We start from the raw sequence: 26,833 nt of genomic DNA on the forward strand, positions 1-26,833 counted from the left end.
CAGCTTGAAAATGGCAGCAAACAGATTGCACGATTCAGTTGCCTGCAGCTCCATGAAGAGAACATCAGGGACATGTCACATGTTTTTAGGTGCGCTTTGGTTGTGTTTATGTGAGTATGTGAAGATATAGACACTTGCGTTTGCCTTTAAGGAGAGAGACTCAGCCAAGCCATTTGGTGTGGTTGCAGAAGGCGGCTATATGCTCACAAAATTGGACTGTACCATTCCCGCAGGATCTTTCAGTCTGCCTTTCGCTCTACTTTAGATGTGACAAACTGGTGCAAAGGGTGTTAGAACAAATGCACACACGACAAAACTTCAGATGTGGATGGATTGTCGTGAGACTTTGTAATCACATCACTGTGATAGTTATTAAAGAAGCAGTGTGTAAGATTCAAGGGAATATAATGGCATTTAGTGGTAAGGATTGCAACCAGCTGAGACATCTCCCAGTTAGGTTTCCTTCAGTGCTCATTGTTGAGGAGCTTTTTACTGGAGCTGGATTATCTGTAGAGGTCTCTTCCTCTCCGAAACAAACCGACCTGGTGATTAAAACCAGTAAAAACACTGAATAGGGCAGTATCACGTCACAAATCTGTGTTTCTCTGACATTGTTGAGCTCGTCACAGATTGGCCGCTAGCCCGGCACCTGCTAGAGTGTGCTCATCTATTTTCTCTTATAACTTAAGATCCAGACGTTCAGGAGGTTTTGACTGGGAGCTGAATTATCCAAAATTTTCTCCTCCTTTCCAAAACAAACAGACCAGGTGATTTAAACCGCTGAAAAACGTTGAATAAAGCAGTTTCACATCAGAAAGTCAGTATTTTTATGACCCAGTTTGTAAGGGAGGGGCTGCTTACTATGATTGCGGAAGCATTATTGTAAATGGTTTCATCAAGTTTAGTTTGTCTGTTCTGGGCTACTGTAGAAACATGGAGGTGCAACGTAACCATCTTTATAGATGAAGACCCGCTCCCCATGTAGATATAAATGGGCCAAGCTAATGAAAACCTGATTCATATTTTCAAGTGGTTATACACTAAAGAAAACATACCTATTATATTCAGTTTCTGCCAATATATCCCCCTAAATCCTACACACTGGACCTTCAGAAAAGAACTTTGTATTTTAAATGGTAGAGGTTTTTTTAGCTCATGGAAAAAAGCAATCAGAGACTTAGTAAACTGGTAATCAGTCATCTGATCAGTTCTATATAAGTAATTGGTGTTAGAGCAGGTCTGTAGACAACAGCTCCCCTCTGTGTGTGTGTGTTTACAGCTTCTGTCAGAACATCAGTTGGTCATGTGAAAGACGAGACCTGTAGCCCTTGAGCATCACACACACCCAGAGAAACAGTGAGACATCAATACAGCTGCTAATGACTACATTTGCTGCATTTAGACTGCACCAGAATCTCTCCTCTTCCTGTCATTTAGAAACACACAGTGGTGTCACAGCAGCGAGGCGCACGTATGTTCCATATCCAGACGCTGTTTATGTATAAAGGACAGATATCCAGCTGTGTAATAGATGAGTGTGTGCGTGTCTATACTGCCAGCACACTGCAGTGCGTGCAGCTATTAGAGCGGCTTTGCCAGACTGGTAGACATCAGACTACCACTGACTGTAGTGCACCATTATGTGCCGCCCCCCCTGGAAGTGTCTGGCAACGTGTGGCAGCCAAACGAAGACGACGAGGGGTAGAGAGAGGCATATGCAGATGGCAAGGAAGGCAAACGGGGAGGAAGACGAGGCTAGTGACTCAGCTAAGTGAGGATGCAGTATGTAGGTTAATAGGTTACACTGCATGTATGGTGCAGTTTGTGTGTGGTGTACATTTCTATATGTGCAGCTCATATGTTGAGCAGAACAGCTGGATGTGTGGAGACATTGGTTTGCCTGTGTGCTGCTCCACTTCTCGGAGGCTTAGTGGGGAAATCAGGTCACAAGCAAGTCTTTCCCCCCTCCTTCCATCTTCCTCTCCCTTCTCCCCTCTCCTCCTGTCTGCTTGCCCCCTCGTTTTTTTTTTTTTACCTCTCTGCTCCAGCCCACATCCTTACCCTCTCTCCTGCGACAGATTCTTCTTAATTTTTTCTGTCTTCATGCAGCCGAGTGCAAAGCAGATGCATCTGCATCCCTCTCCTCTCTGATTGCATTTCATCCCACTCCATCCTTCTCTCTCTATCTGTCTTTTCCCTGCTCTCCCCTCTCTGTTTGTCTCTCTATGCTCATATCTGTGATCAGATTATGAAGCATATCATGGGATTAGTCAGTCTCATGGCATGTATTAAAGTGGGAGAGCTGAAGAATGGATGGTGAGGGTTGATGAGTATTTCATGGTAATGCGGCACCCGATCTCATATAGCACTAGGACTAAATGATGATAAAGAGCATCAATGCCATCGTCGCTATATTCATCATGGGCTTGTTTGAATGGCCAAGGGGGTTAAGCAATAAAGACAAAAGCTATCTTCAGTGGCACTGCAATAAGAGAGAGGAGATAATAGAAAGAGAACAAGAAGGACTTGGGGAATCAGTTTCTTTCATGTCGTTGAACTTTGTGAAAATGTACAGGAAGTAATGGGAAATCTCAGTGAGCCTCTCTGCTGCCACTTGCTTCTCTCTCCACATACTTTTCTTCTCGTGGGTTTTCCCCTTTTTCAGTTTCTAGTCGTTTTCATCAGCCTTTTTTTCCCCTGCAGCTCTCTTCACACTTGTTCTTTTGTTCTAGTGTCGTCTCACTTTCCTGTCTTACTCCCTGCCTCTCTTTGTGTCTTTCGTTCGGTCTCAGTCTCACTGTTTCATCTTTTAATTTCTGTTTCTCTGTCTTCAGGACAGATGGCAGGTCTCAGGGTCACGGTGAGGTGTTAGGGTGGGGTGATGGCCTACAGGGTGGAGGGTTTTACTGCGGAAGACATCCAGTCAGAGAGAATCCCCATCTTCTTTGCTCTAGCTTCCTCTCTCTCTCTGTTCTCCTTCTCTGTGTTTACGCTTTCCTAAACATGTGCTCTCTCTGCCAGAGGTACACACACAGTCCTGAGTCCTTGGCCTACCTGCTGTGCCTCAGCGGTGTATACATATGTGTGTGTGTGTGTGTGTGTGTGTGTGTGTGTGTGTGTGTGTGTGTGTGTGTGTGTGTGTGTGTGTGTGTTTGCTGACAGAATGGGGTTTTGTGGAGAGAGACAGCCCCCAGAGTGGGGCAGGGAACAGATTGGAGTCTGAGCCTCCATGTCCTGACTCATTAATCTCCTCTTTAATTCATGGTCTCACCGCCGGCTCACAACGTAATACACACACTTTGGTACATCGACACACACAGAGCCAGCTTCAAGGTCCAAAAGGAGACCAAAGAGTACATACAGACACAGTGACGCTGGCACAAACTCCAGCAAGTGTCACAACTGAGGGGAGGCTTAATGATTCAGTTTCCTCATGTTTCTTGCTTCCTTTCAACTGCTTGGAAATGATTCATTACACGTCAAATCAGTTCTGTTGTCCCACCTTCCACCACCCCCACCAATGCCACCATTGATCTCATGCTTAGGTGGTAGTAATCTAGCCAAAACGTGAAGTCAACAAGAGTGTAAAATAGCTCAGCGACTGATAACCTACCATGCAGGTAACTGTTGTGCTGTGAAGCTGCTCATCCTCGTTCCTTTCCTGCTCTTTGGATGAACTCTAGTTTTCCATGAGGTCCATACAAAAGAATTGAGAAGGGTTGACAATCACACCACTTTCTTTAAACTCGTTTCAAAGCTGTCAAAGTTGGGTCCTTTGTTTAAAATGTCATGTTTTGTTGTTCCTATCAGTGCATCAGAAAAACAAGTAGAGGGGAACCACATCCAGTGTAAAAGGACCCTTTTTATACAGGCTTAAATATAGAATAGCTACATAAGCAATGGAAGAGGTCATTTGAAACATGCACATTTTAAGCAACACGATTCGAATGGATGCGCTCCTCTTCAGGCATCAGCAAGTGTTATATGTATTTTTCATATTTTCCTCTCATAGGGGGTGCATTTTCATCTTTTTGGCTGTTAGCTTGAGCAGGCTGTCTTTTTGGATTGCCCTTAATTCCAATTTTCCCTGTATTATGCCTCGACTTTGCCCTTAGTATTATCCAGCGTCTGCTCTTGTCACTTGCCGAAGTAGAATCCTGAAACCACAAGTTACCCTACTTGCTCATAAAAGGGCATCAGCTTAATGCTTGAGTTGTAAGATCCGACTTTGCTGCGGGTTTCTCTGCCTAGTGCTCAGCTCCACAGTAATTCCTACCTTTTATCGGATCACACAGGGTCTTTGGCAGCTGGCCTAGCTGCCTTGAAAGGGTAAAAAAAAAAGGGCCGGAAAGCCTTGAGGAGGAGCAGGAAGAGATGGAACTCGTGGAGATGATGAGAACTTTGATAAGGAAGGAGGAACAGTCACTCACATTGTTGGCTTTTTTTTTTTTTTAGCTGAACACAGATTTGATGCTCTAAAGATTGAAACTGACATCATGCAATCACAAGGACACTAGAATGATAGAAGTACAAATGGGAATAATGAATACAATGATTATAATCATATGATGATGACACTCTTGATAAGCATGAGGGTTAAGAGGTTATGCTGCATCAAAACTTTGAGAACGTAAATTTTTTAATTGTGATACTGAACGAAACTTAGGCTGTGTTGAGACTGACATAAGCACTTTGTGACAAAGGGTAGCCCCTTCATTAATTATCTGTCTCAAAGAATCACAAACTTTCAGCCGAAATTCCACTTTCAGGCCTTCTCGGGTAAGTACAGGCTTTGTGCACCTGGACTTGGGCAGTTACTGTCATTCTTCTTGGGACATCTTCTTAAACTCAGTCAAATTGGTTCGGGAGAGTCTGAAATAGGGCTAGGTATCATTTCTCAATACCTTTTAAGGTATCACCTGAAAGAAAAACAGCACAGAGAGGTAATGAAACGTCGCAAGTCAAACGATAACTGCATTCAATCCTTTTTTTGTGCTGTGGGTCTGATCCCAGATCACCCTGACCCCCAGCTGGATCAGAAAACTTGCTGTTGCGGCTGTCTCTGGAGCTGCTCTCCTCGGCGAACGGTTAGTTCAATGCCTGCCCGTTTAGCACAAGCTAACACAGTAGCAGCTCTAACGTCTGGCACTACAAACTAACGGCAACACCAAACGGCTCGACTCCGTCATTGAACCTGTCAGTAACTGTTAAAGAACATTTGCAATGTGATGCTAATAGTTAGCCCTGTTCTGCATGGCAGACTCTCCCAACTGTGTATTTGACGGATTAGGCAGTCCAGTGTGTTGATTTGCTACCAAGTTGTTCAATATGGCTACATTTCACGCCATTCTAGTCACATAATGAGTATAGAATTAAGTATTCTGTTGGTATCTATATCACTTTAATGGTACTGGTATTGGCACTGGTATCACAATTTTTTAAACAGTACCTAGCCCTAGTCTAAACTGACATCATCAGGTCACTCCACGGGTGTTCTCCAGGGTTCAAGTCCAGGCTTTGGCTAGGCCATTCAAGGTTTTCAGAAACATATCCCTAAGCCACTCAAGCGCCTGCTCGGCCATATACTTTTGGTAATTGTTGTGCTAGGTGTCAACGGTCGGTCCAGTTTGAGGTCTTGTGTAGGCTGAGGCAGCTTTTACTTCTCAATGCCCTGTCCCTGCCACTAAGAAGCATCCCCACCATGCTTCACTGTACCAGTCAGAGAGCAGACCATGGATTTTGCCACACGTAGCTCTTAGGCCAGACTGTTCAGTTGTTTGCCTGATCGGATCAGAGAATCATTTCCATGCTCTCAGAGTCCTTTAACTGGCTTTTGGACTCTTAGTGTGCAGTCATGTGCCTTTTACTCAGGATTGAATTCTGAGCCACTCTAACAAAATGGCTTATTGACAGTGCTTCATCCCAGCAGGTTTTCCCACTCCTCTAAAGAGGAGTTCTGAAGCTCTGTCACAGTGGCCTTGGTTTAATGGTCACCACGCTGACAGAGGCTCCTGTTGCCTGGTCACTGAGTTTGGCTGGACGTTCAGCTCGTTGAAGAGCTCGGGTGGTTCCCAATGCAGTAATGGACTAACATTCTGGAGGCACTTAAAGCTTCAGAAATAGTTAGAAATAGATATATGCCCTGACACAGTTTGATAGCAGAGCTCTATGGAGATTTTCTTCAACTTCAAAGCTTGGTTTTCAGTCTGACAAGCACTTTGAATTGTGGGAACTTTAATATGCAAGTGTGTCTTTGTAAATCAGGTCCAATTAAATGAATATGCCACAGGTGGACTTCAGTCAGATTTTAGAGATATTTCAAAATAATAAAAGCAAACAGGATGCACCTGAACTGAATCTGAAGTATCAGCGTACAGTGTCTGAATAGTTATGTAAATACAGTATATATTAGAACAATATACACTTTCCAGAAAGGCAATTAATGTCATTGTTAGTGTTTAAATGAGGATGATGTGATTGAATTAATCATCTGAAATACAGTACATCAGTCAGACATTTTTACAGTGTGTATCTGTATTTCCTCAGGTGGTTTATCTGCTGTTTCTTTTGATCTTGCCAAGTCACTGTGATCTCATGATCTGCTCATGGACTGGTAATCACAGTGTGAGGCAGAGGTCAGCACACACAACACATTCACTCACTGTACTTTGAACTCTATACACGTTTTCTTCTTATGACATCACCTTGATTCAGCAGCCAGAACATCATATCACCTCTGTGTTGTTCCCAGTGTTTCATCAGTCACATGAACGCAGCAGTAACTTTACTCAATAAACAAAAACACGTTTGTTACATTCCACACTGCACTTCAGGCCCAGGGCCACCGCCGTTTAGATCTGTGTGTGCACAAGGCCACGCGGTATTTGCGTGTACACATCCCAAGTGTTGCAACTCGCAGGAAGTGTTGCTCAGCTACAGCCAGGACAGCTGACTTTTAAAGTGTATTAAGAGGCAGCTTCTTAAACTTGTGACTCTCAGGGACCATCAGGCTTTGGGTCACTGGCTTCTTGTAAACTCCTGAACTCTCTTTTTCTATCATGTGTTTAGATCCTACTAAATTATACTGTGTGAGAGTTTGTAGTGTGTTTTAATGAATTTTTTGCTGTTGTTAAACACAGACCCCTATGGTTTCAATTCATCAAATATGTTCTCTGTTTTCTGAGTCTGCCGTCACCGTAGATGCATGCAAGAAAAACAGTTTTCTTCAAAAACTCAATGTAACACGGGGTGTGTACATGATAAACACATTTTCATTTGGTGGTGAAATATTCCTTTAAGGAATCCACATTTCTATAATACTGTCTTTAGTTGTAGACAGCCCACTAAAAGGCATGGAAATAGACTTGATGTTATGTCTGCGTTACACTATAAAATGTTGTTAGTTAGAACATCTGCCTTAGCATTAGTCTCGAAGAGAAACAGAGAACAAAAACTCTCCCGTTGCTTACATTCCTTTCTGGCCATTCAGTGATTGACTGCGGATATGCCCTTTTTTCATGACTCATCACATTCTGCTCAATTATGCACTTGTGCACACGCACACAGATATACAGATATGCCCCTCCTAACATAAGAATAGGGAATTCGAAGCATGCCTATGGTAGCTTGGAGTTGTGTGTGTGTATATCAGATCACTAAAATTGTCACAGGGTTGGTGTTTGGTATTGAGAACGGGTTCTGAATCAAATCCCAATTATATTAGATAACTGAAGATTCCATTGAAAAACTATTTGCTTCTGCTTATCAGATTAAGTCAAGCATCAAATGTTTTTTTCAAAGCTAAAAATGCCAAACCCTACCCACATCCTTCTGTTTTATCATGCCGCCATTATTGATTTTTATTTATTTGTTTTTCTCTTTCCCATAATGCGCCCCCTATAGTTCCAGTAACTTTCCACTTTACCTCATGTGCTCATTCGTCCCCTCTCTCTGGATGGGACTGGTTCAAAGCTGGTCGAGCTAGATTGTTTTTGTGGAGTCATAGCTTTTCAGCGGGAGTGTTGGACACATTCAAAGCCGCTCTTATGTGTGAGAGTGCATATATGTGTCCATGGGAATGAGCCTTTGTCAGCTCTCTGTCACAGCAGAGAAGTTTTCAATTAGCAACACTGAACCCTCTGGATTCATCTCTGCAATGTGAATGAGACCTTCGGCTTTGTTTGTTGCGTCAGCACAGTTTTGTCACAGACTTAATGTCTGCGTCTTTTAACCAGTTTCCGGCCGCCGCTTGTGGCCAGCATGGCCTGAACGTCATGTGCTCTGAGGGTTGCTAGAAAGCGGGCCTTGTCTGTTGAAAGCGAGCTGTCTAGGTCAGATGTTGAGACAGATAGACTGTCACAGTTTAAAAGAAACTAGTTTGTGTGCTTTAGTTGCTAACCCACTGACATAAATAGAACTGCAACTAATGCTTATTCTCCTTTGTAATAAAGTTGTTGTCTTTTTTTTATGAAACAGATAACGTCTAAGTCTTTAAAATGGCAAAGAAAATGGTAAATGCCAACACAATTTCTTAGAAACATCAAGCCTGATACTGTTTTTTTGCATTAGAACAATTATCACAATAGCATCACAACAATCTTTAGCTATGACCTGATACTTTAAACTGTATAGACCTTTGAAAGCACACATTATACACATAGTTATTGTGTAAAAAGAAATCCTTGTATAATATTTTTTTTACAGAGATGCATCAGAAACCCCCATACAGTGTTTCTCTACCCCTTTGTATTACTGGCCAGGAGATTTGTCAAAGGTCACCTTAGCTCCATAAATGTGTTGTCATTCCCTTTTATTTTATCACTTAGCCTTCCCATAGGAAAAACCTTCTCTGTACCATCGTGTTTCAAAAGGAGGTTTTTCATAGCTCCAGTTTAGTAGTACACATTGTTTGCTGACCTTCTGTCAGCAAACAGTGCGTACTACTAAAGAGTTTAAACTAAAGAGTTTAAGCTCTAAGGTTCCGCTCAGCTCTCACATCAGTAATGTTGTTCCATACCTGAAAACACTTGCCTGATTATCTACATGGCATTTTTGTTGTGCGACAGTGCAGAAAAGGGTACCACTCTTGGCTAGAGGAGGAGCCACTGCTGTCCAACTGCAGGTCAGAGGCGAGAGCAAAGCCAGATCTGGGTCTCTTTGCAGCGGGCTGTGCTGCCGCCTGATCAGTATTAAATTGAGATTGTTTTATAACCGGCGAAAAATTGTTTGTAGTTGCGTTATATAGCAGTTCACGTCTGTGTAATGGTACAGTTGGTGTTCACACCTGATTTGTACCATACCGGAGTACACATGAACCACACTCAAGACCGCCTTTTCAAGTGGACTCAAGTGACCACTTGAAAATGCGGTCTTGAGTGTGGTTCATGTGTAACTGGACTTTGGGGTAAAGTGTACTTGGATGCGGGCCAGAAACCCTGATGTGAAAGTCTCCTTAGACAGTTTTTTGTCAGGCAATATAGCTTCAAGAAGCAGACAGCAAGGAGATCAGTAGTCAATGGAAGATGATATATTGACAATGCTAGACGTTGTGTATGTATAAATATAAAACACCAAAGTAACTTTGAGGCGGTATGTAGCCTATAAACAAAGGAACGTTAGCCTTGATCTTTTCTAGCAAATGATTATTCATGTCATCATAAGAAATATACCAGCACCCAAACTGTCTGTCTTTTTACAAATTTCTCAAACATTAGCACAGAAGTAAGGAGGAAGCAAATCTCGCTGATGTTGCTTGGGTTTTGCTAACATCAACTGACTTCAGATGTGACTATATGCGACAAAATGTTTTTTTGAAGATTGTGACACCTATGTTATGTGTTGTGTCACTTTCACATTCCCCTGAGTCACATCTTTCAACCATCTTCAAATTCTTTTCATCAAAGATAAGCCTAGCACATAGCTTATCCAGCCAACAGGAAAGCGGAAAGTTGACTGAGGCTTTACTGGGTTCCAAACTTGCTCAATTGTTACTGAAGCACAGAATCAAAAGGGGTGGGACTTAGGAAGGGTCAGTTATCAAAATAGTTGTTGGCTAATTTTGTCAGTTAGTCAGCCAACTGTTAAAGCATTTATAAATGCTACCAATCACTGAAAATAGTTTGTGGTGTGTTAACATTTGGTTTTTAATTTTCTCAAATACTCAAACAGATTTCACTGTATCTGCTCACATAGCCTGTTAGTGTCATCAGCTTGACATCATGATTGCACATATGATTGCTTATATTAACGCAGTAGGATTTTCCAAAGTGTCCCCAAGTTATTGAATTTCAATTCATCTCTAGCCCCAATTTGCCTATAAGGAACAGGATGTGATGTGATGTGTTCATGTCTGTGCGCTTGTGTGTGTCATGGTCAGGGGGTTTCGCCATCAGGGGATTTGTGTGTTGCAGCTTGTTATGGTGCAACACAAGAGCAACCGACAAGTCAGAGCTGATGAATAGGAAGCTGCTGCTAATGATCGTTAAAATGCTCCTTTCTCCACATGTAGTATCGGGCCATTTATCAGCCACAGAGATGGACCTACAGGCCCAGACACACTCGCACACATCACACACACTAATCATCTGCTTTCTGGTAGCCGTGGCAACCAACTGCAGAATCTCCTTTCCTGTGCCCCTTCACTGTTTCTCTCCCTTTCTCTCTCTTATATCCAACCTTTTGCTTTCATGAGCTAATCCTTCCCTCATCCTTTTTCTTCTCCCCAGCTAACGAAGAAAGAGAAAGTTAGACATGGAAGAGCATGGAAAAAAACAGAGACAAGGCCTGAAAGCACTCTGCAGGCCGCTGCCTAGCACCTGATTTCCTCTGGGAACGGAACCGAGATAAAGAAATAAAGGCGTGACCGTGTGAAAGGGAAAGGCAGAGAGCAGATAAAGACTGGGTTTACCTGCCAGGTGGGACTAGGAGAGCATATCAAACCAACAGCACTGCCTTGACATGTGCATAGCGAGGTGACTGGTAATGCTAGTAAAGAAAAAAACAGGGGCCCCTCAGGCAGGCTTACTGTTGATGGTATATTGAAACTACAAGGAAGACACTTTTTCTGATTCCCAAGTGAAGAAATTAAAGTGGAAACAGACAACTTTTCAACTCTCCTCCCTCCCGAAGAAAATTAGATCACTTTACGTTTTTCTCAGAGCCAAGCAACTACCAGTCTCTAGCTACTTTGGTTGTTCCACAGTCCGCCATTTTCAGTACTAGGGATAGTAACTGCAGACAGTGTCCACTCAGACTCTTTGGTTACTGGAGATACCTACTCACAGCTACCGGGGAAAAACAAGATTGCTATCCTCCTCCTGTTTGGGTTGAGCAATGGTTGACTCACTTCCACGTGCTGGAAATTGAACCTTCACTTTCCCAGAAGATCATACCAGGTGGCAGACAGAATTGCATAGTGAAAGTGGGACTTATAGGAATCCAATCTAAATGCTGATGGTGACATATTCTATAGCCATTACATTGTGCAATCAACATTTACTTCATAAGTCAAAGCAGAAAACTTTACTCTATTTCCACTTTGAGTTTATAGGCAGAGGTAATAAAATAGCTGACAGAAAAGCCATTCTATTTTGAATGATGTGTGTAAATACTCAATAGTGGAAAAATGAAACACTGTAACTGATGGTGCTGAGGCAAAGGTGGAGAGCCAGATTTACAGACACAAGAGTAGGCACTGTCACTTAAGTGAAGAGACAGTTTACATTTAGTTTTTAAATAATGGTATGACGTGTGACCACAGTGTATCCTGGTAACATCGATGACACCAGTGGAAAGGTTGAGTTGCGGTGTTTGATTTATTTCCTCTTTCAAATCATGTGATTTGTGCATAACACAAAGGTTAAAAACCCTCTCAGTCTCTTAGGATTGTTTGTCACATTCAACACAGGTTGTTGCACTGGGTGACAGTTTCTGTCATTAATATGAAGACATACACTGGAGTTTATTTTGACTCAATCCCACATACACTTTCCTGCTGCACGAAATACTGACTAGAACATCAAATATGTATAAAACCACAGCTGAAAATAGTCCCTAAAAGGTGCACTGTTTTCTCCTGTTTGAGAAGCATTTGCAAAAAAAAAAAAAAAAAAACAGTACCCAACTTTTTTTAGAAATTTATTTAGCTCTTTTTTAAAATGAATATATAGCAGTGACCTGTTTTTAAAGATTTACATAACAGACGAACACATTGTTGATGTGGTGATCTGTAGTGAGAGCAGGGAGCAGGTGGAGGAAAATCTGGAAAGGTGGAGTTATGCCCTGGAAAGGAGAGGAATGAAGGTTAGCTGTAGCAAGACAGAATACATGTGTGTGAATGAGAAGGACCCAAGTGGAACGGTGAGGTTACAGGGAGTAGAAATAAAGACGCTGGAGGATTTTAAGTACTTGGGGTCAACAGTACAGACCAATGGAGAGTGTGGAAAAGAGGTGAAGAAACGTGTGCAAGCAGGTTGGAACAGGTGGAGAAAAGTGTCAGGTATGATGTGTGATAGAAGATTAAAAGGAAAGGTGAACAAGACGGTGGTGAGACCAGCAATGTTGTTTGGTTTAGAGACAGTGGCATTGAGGAAAAGACAGAGGCAGAGATAGAGGTAGCAGAGATGAAGATGTTGAGGTTCTCTTTGGGAGTGATGAGGATGATAGGATCAGGAATGAGTACATCAGAGGGACAGCTCATGTTAGATGTTTTGGAGATAAAGTCAGAGAGGCCAGACTGAGATGGTTTGGACATGTTCAGAGGAGGGATAGTGACTATATCGGTTGAAGGATGCTGAGGTTGCAACTGCCAGGCAAGAGGCCTACAGGAAGACCAAAGAGGAGGTTTATGGATGTTGTGAAAGAGGACATAAACTCAGTTGGTGTGGTGAGGATGCAGAGGATAGGGTTAGTTGGAGGCAGATGATTCACTGTGGCGACCCCTAAAGGGAAAAGCCGCAATAAGAAGAAGACATTGTTGGTTTGAGCTTTACGATGTGACCAGCCTTATCCTTCAAGCCATTATGTACCCTCTAGGTCTATGTGGGCTCTTCCAATTACACAAATGAGCCTGGCTACTGTAAACCTCTAAGTGCCCAAACTCTGCTTCAGTAAGCCATTAGAGGATACATGGGAGAAATTATAGTAGGTTGTTTTAACCACTCTGTAGACTGTGCCGTTGCGCTATCAACAAAAAACGCTTCAGTTTAGACAACTGGCAATTGATTTGTGTCTTTGATTAAACCAAATCTACCAGAGTGGAAGCTAGACAATGTACTGCTGTAGCCGGGGGCCAAAGTGGCTTTGAGATAACTGCTTCAGTTCTGATGGCAAGGTGAAGTGAACACTTGGGCCTGTTTTTAAGTGGCTGAAAACTAACCAAGCGAGGCAGCGTTTTCCTAGTACTGGGTGGTGTTATGCATGTGATGCTGGGATTTTCTAGCCTGCAGGTACTGTTAACAAACATTGTGATTCGGTCTGTACATTTTTTCAGTAGCATGTTCATGTTTGAATATTTTTATGAAGAGTCTTGGTCTTGCATACAGTAATTGCAGACTTTTACTGTTGAGCTAAAAGTGCATGCAAGCGAATCGAGAACATTTTCTGCAGTTGAAGGAGAACAGTTAATTATTGATCATTGAAGCTGCTATAACAATTTTTATCTAATAAGTAGAAAATTAACATCAGACAGAAGAGGACTATTGACACATTAGGATCATTGTGAGTGTGCTGGTGTCTATATCACGACATGAGAGGGGACATAGATATATGTACACAAATGCAAACAAGTAACGTTGCAACATTCTACAATGTACAAGGAGCTCTTCTTTTCACTACAGCATCATAAGATCAGATTGTTTAATGATTTAATTCCTGCCCACTGAATGAGAACATGTCTTCACATGTCCGTTTTACAGGTGACAGTCACCATCACAGGGTGCTGTAGTTGGTTCTCTACACCCACATTCCTCCAGTGTTGTTCTGAAGGATTTCACAGGAAGGGATAGGCAGTACAGACTGGCCCTTTTATTGAAGATTAAAAAAGGCCGCAGTAAAACATTGACTCATATTTCATGATGTACAGTACTGTGTAATCACGTTACGTCATTATTTACTTAAGTACCATTTATCAATCCCTTGGGGCTAATTCCAATTGCTTTACTTTAATGCGGCTCAGTCATCACGAGGTTTAAGAGCAACTGCTCCAGTGCATATTTCAACTCAGCCTCTTGTCTCTCACACACACACACACACACACACACACACACACACACACACACAGTGGTCTGTTTTGGCTCACTTTGACTCTTGTATATCTGTCCATGTTGTTATTTGTGTCATAAGTAACAAGGATAGTTCATTTTGGTTTTATGGCAAGCAAGAAGGCCAGTTTATCTTTTTGAAAACATTCATGCGCTGTATCAAGGCCTATCGGAAGTCAAGGTGAGGTTGCACACAAATATTTATTCCTCCTTGGCAGCTTCATCACATGCAGACTGGCCTTGGCAGAGCGGGTTACAGGAATGCTGTCCGTTGAAGGTTAAAGTTTCACCTTGAGTGAACCTTGTATGAGAGGCAGAGTGGCCTCCAGTGAAACTTCCAAACCTGCTCTTGTGTTGCGCTCAGTTACATATTCACAAATTCCTCCGATCCTACTCATTGACTGGGAACCCTGACCAAAAGCTCCTCCGGAATGTTTGCTCACTGAGTTTCTTTTTTACTGTAGAAGTGTGTGCATGTGCGTGTATGTTTATTTAGAGCTAAACCATGAATGAAAAGAGCTACTGTGAAAGCAGCTTGGCCCCTTTAGAGCTGATAAACTGCCCCTCAGATCCAAAGAGCAGTGACTGCTTTAGGCAGTGTTCTCAGCAACACTTTGGCAGTGAACAAATATGGATGGTGTTTCTTTCTCTTTCAGTTTTGGTTGCATTTTTGGCAAAATCTTACTGTCAAATGAAAGACAGAAGCCCTTTTTAAACAGGAATTGTGCAAATTTTCCCCAGTTGCTCATCTTTACAGTGTCTTTCAGGTTTGTGTTTCCCTCTTGCTACTAGCTGCTCGCTAATTCCTGCTAACAGTTGTATCACCTGTTTATCCACCGCCAGTGGGTTGCACGTGCGGCGTCATCAGCAGCTCCTCCCACAAGTCTTCAACAGCCCCTCCCGTTGCGGAAGGCCGCCTCGGCCTTTTTAAACTAAAAGGGTTCCGCCAATATGACTACCCTACGAGGCGGAAAATTGGGCGCCTCGGATCAACTCGACACCCGGCTCTGTGTGTCTAAACGCTCGCAGGTTGCTGGCAAAATGGCCCAACATTCGTGGAAAATCTGGCAGTGTAAAAGGGGCTAGAGGCTACATTCAGACTGCAGGCAAATCAGATTCATCTCTCAAATCAGATCTTTAAGACAAGACTGTTCGCAATTTTATTTCCTACCAGATTGGATTTGTGTATACAGACATTTGGAACCTGTCTGCATGGGTTGCTGTGGTAACAACGTAGGCATCAGTAACTACGCAGCTATGTCAGTGGCACAGCTTTCCAACATGGAAGCATAAGAAATGTAGGTCCATCATTTTGTCCTCCAAACTGTACGATTGTTTGGAGGTGCCTCCAAAGTGCTATCAGACAGTTTATTTAGGCATCTGTTGTTCTCAATGTTGTCCTCCATAGTGCCTTGCTAGTAGCAGCATGCATTCTGCTAAGAACTTCCATCACTCTGGATTTTACGCAAAAAACTCCTTAAAATCCAGTATGAGTGGCCAGACTGAGACGCATATGTGGAAATACGCATTTCACATTTCAGTCTACCCACAAATGTGATTTGGATCTGATCTGCTGAAGTTGCAGTTCAGAGTTCAGTTCTTTGCTGTCCAGACTTTAGCAATCATTCAGAATACAATGTGGATATGCCAAAAATGGATTTTGGCTCGCAAAGTTAACAAGGCCCTAGTTATAACCTTTTGAATTTTGAAACAAACAAGACCAGCGTATCTTCTTTGAGTTGTCTTTGTGTGCGGTATTACATCATTGTGTATTCTGGTGAATTTATCAATTTCATAGCTAGGCTTGCCCTCCATAAAGTCCCTTTAAAGATCTGTTTGCCATAGTTTTACATTTTTATAGTCAGCAAAGCTTATCTCCATCTGACACCCAACCCTGTCTATGACGCTCAGCGTCAAGACCATTGGTTCCTACGAAAGACTCTTTGAATATGGCCATGATTAATATAGTTTGACATTTAAAAAAGGCCCAGTACTTTTCCAAAACAGCTGAGCATTGTAGTTATTAACAAATGTTACCCAAACAAAAGAAAAGTGTGATTTTATTGGGGACTTTTTTTTTGGTGTCCCAGTAAGTATTTTCAGCGACAGGACTTTGTATTTCATTACTGGTTTTGACATATACAAATCATCTTATTACCACTTAACACCATTGTATATATAAATGTACTGTTGCGATGACACATATATTGAGCTGCTAGTCACTTTCTAGGTAGGGGTGTTGCGCACACGACAGAAGTGACGTCATCACCACACCATCTCCCCTTATCTTCCACCAGCACATCCATACCCTACGTATTCTCAGAAATATTTGCCACAAAGCCAAGATTCCTTTCCTCAGAATCAGCCCTACTCAGCATTACACTGCAACAGATATGATGAAGTGTTCCACATAGTCTCATTGTTTCTGTGTTTCCTGAGAACATTCAGTTTCATTGTTCAGGTTTTAGTCTGTACTTCCAGTGGCCCACGATGATGTCACCACAGCAGGCAGCAAGAGAGGCATGGGGCGTGAAAGAAACTAGACTCCACAGTTCTGTTATCAAACAAACACTGGAATGACTTAAAACTCTTGGAATGACACCCCTACGCCTTCTCACTCCCTCTGCGTCTCAGAAGCAGTGTCTCTCTGTGAACCGCCTCTTAATTGTTGCTGTCACTCCCCCTTCTTGGTATTAGGGATGGGCAACACAAGCAAAAACACTATTCGAAAATCGTGGCAAGTATTCGACAATTTTTCGAATAATCGCGAATAATGTCCGCCTGGGGTCCATTCCAGAAAGTGAGTGAGTTTGTAACCATGAGTTGAGGGAAACTCGTTTTCAGTTCAAGAAACAGAAATCACTAAACTCTGGGTCAGTCAACAAATAACATGTCTTACTGGCAGGTTTTCTTCAACAGATCTTGAGTCTCTGAGCATCCCCTCCCCGACAGCCCAGCTTTAAGGAGCTGTTGGACACACCGTTTCATTTCCTTGCTGATCCAGTTGATATCGAAGCTCATTAATTTTGCAGAGATTCATGTTGGGAGAGGAAGATCAAAATCCTGCCTGGGTATTTGATCGTTCCCTGAGGACTATCTTTACTTACGTTATCACTTTTATGCGCAATCAGTGATCTCATATTCCAATAGTACGCATTATGGATTCACCCTCAGCTCAGAATAACTCTGTGCACATTAAGGCAACAGTCAGATCATCAGTATAGTCCCCTGTACTGAAATGTGTATTACAAATTACCGTAGTAAGCTCCAGCGTGAAGCACACATAGCCACACTGCTCAGTGAATAACAATCTCATATTTTTCATGGTGTGATTGATCACAGTGATGGAACATTTCTGTCATAGATATATCATAGTGGAGATCATATGAATATTCCTGAACTTTGAACACTGAATACTAATGTAGCTGCAATAAGCCAATCCTATAATGGCCTAGCTGATTTATCCATCTAGCTTTTGTTTCTACCAACATTTCAGTGACTATATTCAAATCATTTGGGGACTACAACCAATGAATATTTTTTTAATTTATTTAATCTGCCAGTTGTTGTTAAGATAAGTCAATCATTTTGTCAGTGAAATGTAATGTTGGAGCCAACCAATACTACTTAACAATGTGATAAAGTTTTGCAGAGGTCACTTTGATAATGGTCGCCTGTGGGGAAAATGCTTTAGGGCTGCAGGGGCTTTAGTTCACTTTTGTTCCTGCTTCAAAAACAAACACGTCTGATCTCTCTCTGGTCGAAAATCAAGCTGTTCCAGTTGCGCTCCCCCCTGGAGGCCTGGAGGGCGTCTCTGGTGTTGACTGGATATGCAAAAAAATTAGATTTTTTTTTCTTTTTTTTCTTTTTAATTTAAATTTAAATTTGCAATGTTTCCATTGTTGTATTTGTTTTGCATTTTCATTTGTGTTAGCATGTTCCTCATAATGGAAATGTTTGGGCCATTGTTGCATGTTTGTACTTGTCGGCCACCGTGGAAAATGACCTAAATCACTATTACAGGATGAGTCATAGCTCTGAAAGGAAATATCTCGGAAATATGTCTCACCTGTCAAATGCATTGTTTTGTATTTCATCTTGCTGCCACCTGCGTTTTGTCCCTTTCAGATTATTGCTAAATATATTTAAAACTCTGATGTATAATATACAGTCAGATTTAACCACTTTATCATCCATTAAGGAAATCCAACTCTGGTAAATGATGTATGAGTGGACTTTATTGAATAAAATGTAAGTGTTATTATTATTAACTCTTTTCTCCATTCCTACAGCAGTTTTTTTGCTGCTGCTTGAATGTATTTATACAGATATCTATTATGCATATGCACACATTAATATTTCCAGCTCCACTGGATTAAAATGGAGGCTGTGCCCTGCATTTACCCGTTGCTGTGGTGAATTGTGTCATTGGAGCTGATTTGATGAAGGCTTTTCTCAGTCACCATCCATGTGGTTAAGTCAGGGTGAGGAGTTTTGTTTCCCATCTCAGGATTAGTCCAGGGTCATATCCTCTACTTCTCTTATTTATTACTCTCTGCTTCCAGCGACAATGCCCCGCCCCTGGCATTCCCTCCGATAACCCACAGATTACGTCTGTGTCCTTTCACTCTCCTCCTCCTGTCTCCTTCCTCTGCAGTTTCCAGTTACAACCCCCCTCCATAAAAGACCTTCTGTCCCGCCTGTTGAGTCCACCTCTGACTAAGAATCAGACATCTGAATTAGTCATTTTCACATTTATCCAGATGATTTGCTCTTGAGAAGGAGCTTTAGCCTCACAAATTATGTTTACTGAGGTGAAGCACTGACACTTCTAAGGTGTGAACAACATGAGCATCATCAGTAGTGACTCAGTGAGTGGGTAATGTCCACCTCAGCTGATCTACTCCTGCTTGTAATTGAGATTTGAGCCTGGCTGGCACCTCCCTGTGGCCAGACATTAAAACTGCATGCTCTGCAGCTCATTTCCAGGAAATGATTTCAGTGGGCGGCAATGTAGGCTTGGCAATCAGAGGACAACGGTGGGAAAGAATGTCAGCAACAACAACGATTCTGCAGGGATCTGCTGCAGAATTGATGGGATGGGGAGGGAGGGAGGGGGTGGAAATTTTTAAAGCAAGAGTTGTCGTGACCGAATCCTGACTCTGAATGTAATGATGTGGATTTTTTTCCTTTTAATCAATGAGATCTTGTTATTACTGTGCACAGCATCGATGCAGGTGGCTTTTGGGGCTTTTTGCTGGCTGTGATGTTGCCTTACCTGTATGATTGCTGCAGTGGATGGAAATTTCCACGTTACTATGTGGGTTCTGACAGTCATACGGATACCCAGCTGTGGGTGGCTCAGCAGTACTCTGCTTGTTTTAGGCCCAGAGACCTTTACAAAGGGAATCTACCTGACCCTCTAAACCTGCCTGTGGCTTTTCTTTTTTTAAAATGGGTAGTTTCAGGAAGTGTGCATGCATGTGGGTTTTTTCAGATTTGAATACATGTCACATATCCAGAAGCAAAAACCCCGGTGTTAACCCTTTCCTATCCCTTTTTATGCCTACGCAACGGCGATAGTAGTGGCCAGAGGCATTTTGTTTTTCCAGGTTGTCCGTCCATACGTCCCATTCTCCTGAAAGCAATATCTCAAGAATGCTTTGAGGGAATTTCTTCAGATTTGGCACAAACATCCAGTTGGACTCAACAATGAACTGATCCGATTTTGATGGTCAAAGGTCACTGTCACTCTGACCTATCTGAACATGATATCTCAAGAACACCTTGAGGGAATTTTTTTAAAATTTGGCACAAACATCTACTTGGACTCACTGATGCATCCCTCTGATTCACGTGAATGCAATATCTCAAGAAGGCCTTGAGGAGGAGATTCCTCAACTTTGGCACAAACGTCAACTTGGACTCAATGATGAACTGATTAGAATTTGGTGGTCAGTAGCCAAAGGTCACCATGACCCCACAAAATATGTTTTCCACCATAACTCAAGAATTCATACGCTAATCATGACAAAATTTCACATAAATGTCTACTATTATATATCGTTCAAGTGATGACGTTCTATATCGAAAAGGTCAAAGGTCAACTTCACTATGACATCATAATAATCTGCAAAAACACGGAACAGAAGACATTTGTCAGATACTGAATTGGTGACACTAATCTTGAAACTGCTCGTTGTATAAATCATCTCTGCTGTCGAGGGGATTGTGTGTGAAGCATCCATGTTTTCACAGACAAGGATGTAAACTGTAAGTGCAACTTGACTGGTGTTTTGGAGGTGTACAACCACATGATGGTAATTCTAGTGTTCTGTTTTTTTTGTTTGTTTGTTTGTTTGTTTTGTAGGAGCGCTTCGCCGAAATCTTCGGGCAGGACGCGGCGGCAGAGAGCAGGAGGTCTCAGGAGAGTTTCAAAAAGTGGCTGCTGGCGGGGATGACCCTGGTGACCGGAGTCGTGGTGGGCTCACTCATCGCCCAGAAACGCCTGTGAAGGGAGAACCGCAACAACCCTTCCTAACGCTCATGATCCTCTCCACCTGCCTCCGTCACTACCCTCAACCTACACACCACGGAAGTTAAAATGAAGGTCCCGTTTGTGTCGTCAGAACTGCTGATGATGTTTACTATTCCCCCTCCCCCTCACACATCCCACAGTGGACTAAGAATCCTCACATGTTGTTGAACTGAGAAAAAGACAGAAAAGAGGATGAGTTACTAGTATTCATGTGTTCACCTTATTCCACCTTGATGAAAAATGTGCGGTTATACAGAGACAGACATGTTATGCTTTCATTCACTGAAGCGATTGTTCCTGCTATTCCTTCCTCCACTGGTTATTACTTTATGTTTGTACACATTAGTTTTAACAAATTTTGTTTTCCCATGTTTGTCCTCAAAAGAGGCTAAAACTGACTCCAGTCCTCACAGTTAACCCAAACCTGTGTGATATTAAGAGTCAGTTTGTTGTGGGGCCTGGGCTGCTCTACACGTCTCTGTCTTGAAGCTTGTTTTGTTGCCCATCCTCACAGACGCCTCTACGATAGGTTTGTGTGTGCCATATGGAGAGTGAAAGCAGGGGAGGATGTAGCACCTGCCCCTGAACAACTTCTGTAGTTCCCATTTCCTGCCAGCCATCCTGATCACCTGCACATAACAGTATAACATCACATAACATGTGTGACTTCACACACCGATTGTTTTGTTTCGCCCTGTTCTTCATGCTTATTGGTTTTGTATAAATGATGAATAAGAAAGAGTCAATCTGATTTTAGTTAACAAAACATGGGAGTCTTAAAGTTAAAACCTAATAGGAAACTATCTCCTCTGCTTGTTTGTGTTTGTTGGTGCGTTTTGGTTTTTGGATTTGTGAACCATTAAAACCCCACTGCTCTCGCCGATCTGTGCTTCATGGTCATACTTGGCCTTGATTGGATCCTATTTGTGTTTAGTCAGCCTGCCGAGTGCCAGACCACTGTGTGTGGCAAGTTCTCAGAATCAGTGCAACTGCAGTTCATACGAGCAGGGCGCCATGGCTCACACCCTCCATGTTTACTACACAGTAGCTGAGGAATGCAGCAAATACTGTAGCAAGACAAATAACAGATAGAGCGGCACTGCTCACAGCGACACTCAGACAGCATGACAGACTCTTAAAGGTCAGATATTTGGGTGTAACGTTTTTATTTTGGTAACACTTTATTTTAACCCCCCTATTTAGCATTTATAAGCAGTATATAAACATTTAATAAATGGCTTATAAAACACTATAATAGTTTTTATTAATGCATTTGTCAACAATTATAACTTATGATGCATCCATAACTGGTGTGTAAACAGTTAATGAATGATGGATAAGATAACAGTTGTATTAATCACATGGATGTAGATTTTGGGGGGTTGCAGGGGACAAGTCCCCATCTATACCCCCTAACCACCACCATATAAGAACATAAAGGTCACAGAGGACTTCTGTTGAAAATGAAAGACATATACACCATAAATTGATGCAGAAAGGGCAAAAACTGGTGCACTGAATTCACCAGAATGCAGCAAATGATGCTTTTTGTTTGTTTCCCCCCAATGTTGAAATGAAATCTTTGACCTTGATTGATCATATTTAATGAACTATTATTACACACATAAACCACTCAGTATGATTTATTTATATTTATCAACTGTTTATACACTTGAACCGATCATTTACAGGCAGGTTTAATGAAGACACATTGAGCTTGAAATTTCATTCTTGACTTCACAAATAGTAAATTCTTTAGTTCCATGAACTTAAGGGTTTTAGTTGATTAATATAATAAAGAAATATGCCTTATTTCATGTTTATTTGAAATATAACAACTACAACACAGCTGATATTAATATGGATATTTGAAGTTTGTAAAATAAGATAATTATATTGGCTGATAGCTATAACAAACAAAATTTTGATTTGGATATGGATTTTTCATTTAATTCTTTCATGTGAACAAGATACATAGTGGGACATTTTACAGGGTAAATATCAGCTTGTCAGCGCTCTCTGGTGGACAAACTGAAATGGTAACAAACCTACTTTGGCATTTCTGTTCTGCAATTTGTTGTTACGTGTCAGCCGATATACACTGATAGAGCTATATCTTCGATAAGCTAATATCAGCCAATATATCGTCTTGGCCATTTAATTCACAAGAAATATTGTCATTCAGTCATTATCTGTTCATAGTCCAATTATAGATGCCAAGTTATAATGTTTGAAAAAATACATTAACAAACACTTGAAATATCCTTACATCAGTTTACAACATTACAGTGTGTTATAAACAATGTATTGTTTATAGAGCTGCGAACAATTAGCCAATTGATCAATAAGTCACCGGCAACAGTTTTGCTAACTGATTAATAATTATTAAGCAGAAATGACAAATACACTGGATTCAGCTCCTTGAATGTGAGGATTTGCTGCTTTTCTCTCATTTCATCTTATATTGTTGTAAATAAATATCTTTGGGTTTTGGTCTGATAAAACAAGACATGTGAGGACTTCATCTCGGGCACTGGGACATTGTGACAGACATGTTTCACTATGTCTGTGGAGCCTGTAAAGTCCTGAAATTAATTGACATGACAGTAACCCCTTAGTCACAGCCATAGTTGTCTATACTGCTCAGTAGGGTTAAAATAAAGTGTTTGAGTGATTTCTGTGCTAATTTTGCAATAAAATCCAAATCATGTGCTGCTGTGCTCAGACAGGAGACTATATTTCCTCTGTGCTAATTCAATAACCATTCCTTAGTTTTGAACCATTAATCAAATCTTACATTTATCAATGACACAGTTATGCTTCATGTTATCACCACAGTGAACATCATAGCCTTTTGAAGATTTATGTAGCAAACTGGCGAGGCAGCTGTCTTCGTGGAGACAAAGCAGTTCTGCATCAGATGTTATTTGAGTTAACTTTGATTAGAAATGTGTCAAAATGTGTCTGTTTACCATCAGCAACTGTCAGTGGCTGTAGGACCGTAAAAGTAGACACTGGAACCTTCACATCTCATCTCACACACATTCACTCCAAGTTATCCATGCATTGCTTTCACAGTGCACCCCCACCCAAACTTCTCCTCCTCCATCCTCCCCAGACGCCTCAAATCTGTCAAATCTCCATCCGTCTCTCCTCCTCTTCCCCTCTCCATCCAGCTCCACCTCTTCCTCTGCGATCCCCCAGGCTGTCACTGCGCCTAGTCACGTGTGTCAGTCACAGCTGGCCCACCTGCTGCTCCGCACATACACAACTCGGTACGCACACCCGAATGTAACGTACACACCTGCCAGTCACATGGAGTCCATGAGAGATGGAGAGAAGGAGACCTTGTCTTTGTTTCGGAGAATCCTTCCATCTTTAATTTAAAGCTGAAGTCGGAGGAGTGTTTGTCGCCTGGCGTTTCACGCACCAACAACTGGCAGCTCGATTAATTTACTGGGAAGGGAGGGAAGGTGGGGGGTATTCCTTCCTGTTCCCAGTATCACCCCCCCCCCCAGTGCTTTAATCTTGATCTTATTCCAAATACTGTCTCCAGCGAGCAACAATATGTCCTTGGTTCTTTTCATGTGTTCTAGCAGCTCAATAAAGCACAATACATGACAGGTCAGGTGTCACTTTCTCATCACAGAAGGGGTCGGCACTAGATTCAGCCGTGTGCAGCCACAGAGCGTAAACATTAAAGAAGGGGACTGTAAAAAAAAAAAAATCTGGATTCATACATGAAACATCCATCACTGTATTGTCAGTGCAAGTTGTGCCTCCATCTTTAAAGCAGGACTCGTCTCTTTTCACCAGTTGACTTTTGCTCCTTTTCACGCTCATACAGCATCATGTACATCTGCAAACAATTAAAGTACACACACAGATTTCTCTTTCTAAACTGATTGTTATCCTTGAAACAAATATTTCAGCCAATAAAAACAAACCTACATTGACTATTGATGAGTATCATCCTCTAAATGCTTGTGTCCTGAGCATCTTATTAGCCAAGGTCTGCTCTCATACATTCCAGTACAGTATATATATATTTTTCTAGTGTATGCCCCACCAAGAAGCTGCTCGCAGGCTTTTATCTGCCGTCCTGGCCCTCACTGAAACAAGTCCCCTTCCTACACATATGTGAGTGTGTATGTGTGTGTGAGAGTGTACATGTATGTATGGACCCCACAATTGGGCAAAAAAGTTGTGGTCCCCTCAAGGGAGGAAAATGAGTATGTGTGTGTGCATGAATTTCTGAGTGGCAAAAATGTTCTTGAAGGAGGCACAAATGAAGGAAGTGTGACAGCATTGGCACGACCCTATATATATATATATGCTAGTTATTTAAACGGATTAGAATAGTGCATTAGCGTAGTAACATATTTAAGAAAATCGGAACTGATGGCTTTTAAACATTATTTATATTTGGTGTAAAAAGCATAATTGTGCCCCTTCAAATGGCCTTAAACTCCATCTTTGCATTGATGTGCATTGTCATTTGCTGTGTTTTTTTGTTTTTCATTTTTTTGGATTATTGGACTGCCACTAAATGCAAACGAAGTAAAAGGATATTTTCAAAAGTAAGGTCTCTGGTGCATTCTTGCTGGCCATAAAGAGTACACAAAATTGAAAGATTGCAACCATGTCCAATGGTCTGTTTGTATGTCTTAGAATGCTGTTGTAAAATCTTAAATTGCATTGAACCTAATAAAGCCCATGTTGGAAGATGTGCTGAGTCTGCCGTGTCTTTTCCAAAGTCTTGAATAGTGGGTGGGTGTGTTAAAGCATTCATGCATGAAGAGATGCTCATTAGGACATGCTGTTAAATATTCAAGGTATTTCCAGAGGAAGAAATCAGACTGAAGAAAGTCGTTTTTATGCCCATGTGCCTGCTCAATGATCTGAAGGAAATGGGAATTGTGCCTGTAAAAAAAGGTTTACTATTACAACTAATGTGAAGAGAGACTCTCTCTGAACAGTAATCATTTCACACATTTAGTTAGATTAGTTACAAGTTCCAAGAATATGTTCTAAACCCTGATTCAGTGTTTCTTAAACTTTTTACATGAAGTACCATGTCATAAAATTTTAGGCTCTCCAAGTTCCAAAACTACGACCGACACTAAAATACAGTAGTTTAGGCCTACCCTATTAAGCTACAGACAGTACAGGTAGGAAGCAGATTTATTCCTAATCAAAGATAATTTATCATCGTTAGCAACACTGTATAAAGGATAAACACTATTGCAAGTGAATTCTTCCACACAACTTATCAGGTGCTGTGGAAGCTTAACTGACGCTGCTTCAGTAGCCACTATAGCACTTGGGCTCAAATGATTGTCGTCCACTTCCGTTTCAACAGGGCGTCTGGAAATATCCCCCTCCTGATCTGCACTTTTCCTCCTAATAGTGCCGTTTGGGGCCACAAATGCAGTGATGTTAAATCAGTCATTTTACTTCCACTTACTATCTTGACATCACAGTTAAGCTTGTAAATAATAATAAATGTATGCGTGTGCTACATTCATGAACGTGACAACGCAGCAGGCTGATATCAAAACAAAAATATTACAGAAAAGGGAAAACTTATTTTAAATTATATTTCAGGGATCTCATTTATCTTATTTGATATGTTGTAGTATTTTTTGTATTATATATACTTAAAGTTACTTTTATTACTTCTAATATATATGTATATTTCAGAGATTCCTCTGTGTACCAGTAAAGGGAGCTTGTGTACCACCAGTGTACTCAATTGTAGTTTCGGAATCAGTGCCCTAATAAAGTTAACACCCATTTTCTTCTATTTAAGGGGAACTATGCCTATTTTCAAAATACATGCATGTTATTCCTATTGTCTAAGACATTTCAAAAATATTAAGTAAAAATGAGCAACTCTCTCACAAATCCAAATGCTAGAGTGCTAAAACTCAGCTTTGTGATGTCACAGCAGGGTATAAAGTCTGGAGCTGCTCCACAGACAATGAGTTGGGAAAGATGTTACAGACCATTTTAGAGCATTTTAAATAAAAAATGT

General features: G+C 41.5%; 1 protein-coding gene across 1 annotated transcript in view; it reads left to right on the plus strand.

Moving 5' to 3' along the window:
* bcl2l1 (BCL2 like 1) overlaps positions 1-25,372 on the plus strand; it is a 41,347-nt gene extending 15,975 nt beyond the window's left edge. The window contains exon 3 of the mRNA XM_050063905.1: positions 20,629-25,372. Coding sequence (XP_049919862.1) covers positions 20,629-20,772 — 144 coding nt within the window. The 3' untranslated portion in view covers positions 20,773-25,372. The remainder of the gene's footprint in view (positions 1-20,628) is intronic.
* The last annotated feature ends 1,461 nt before the right edge of the window (positions 25,373-26,833 follow it).

Source organism: Epinephelus moara, chromosome 16 (genome assembly GCF_006386435.1).
Source record: "Epinephelus moara isolate mb chromosome 16, YSFRI_EMoa_1.0, whole genome shotgun sequence".
NCBI lineage: Eukaryota > Metazoa > Chordata > Actinopteri > Perciformes > Serranidae > Epinephelus > Epinephelus moara.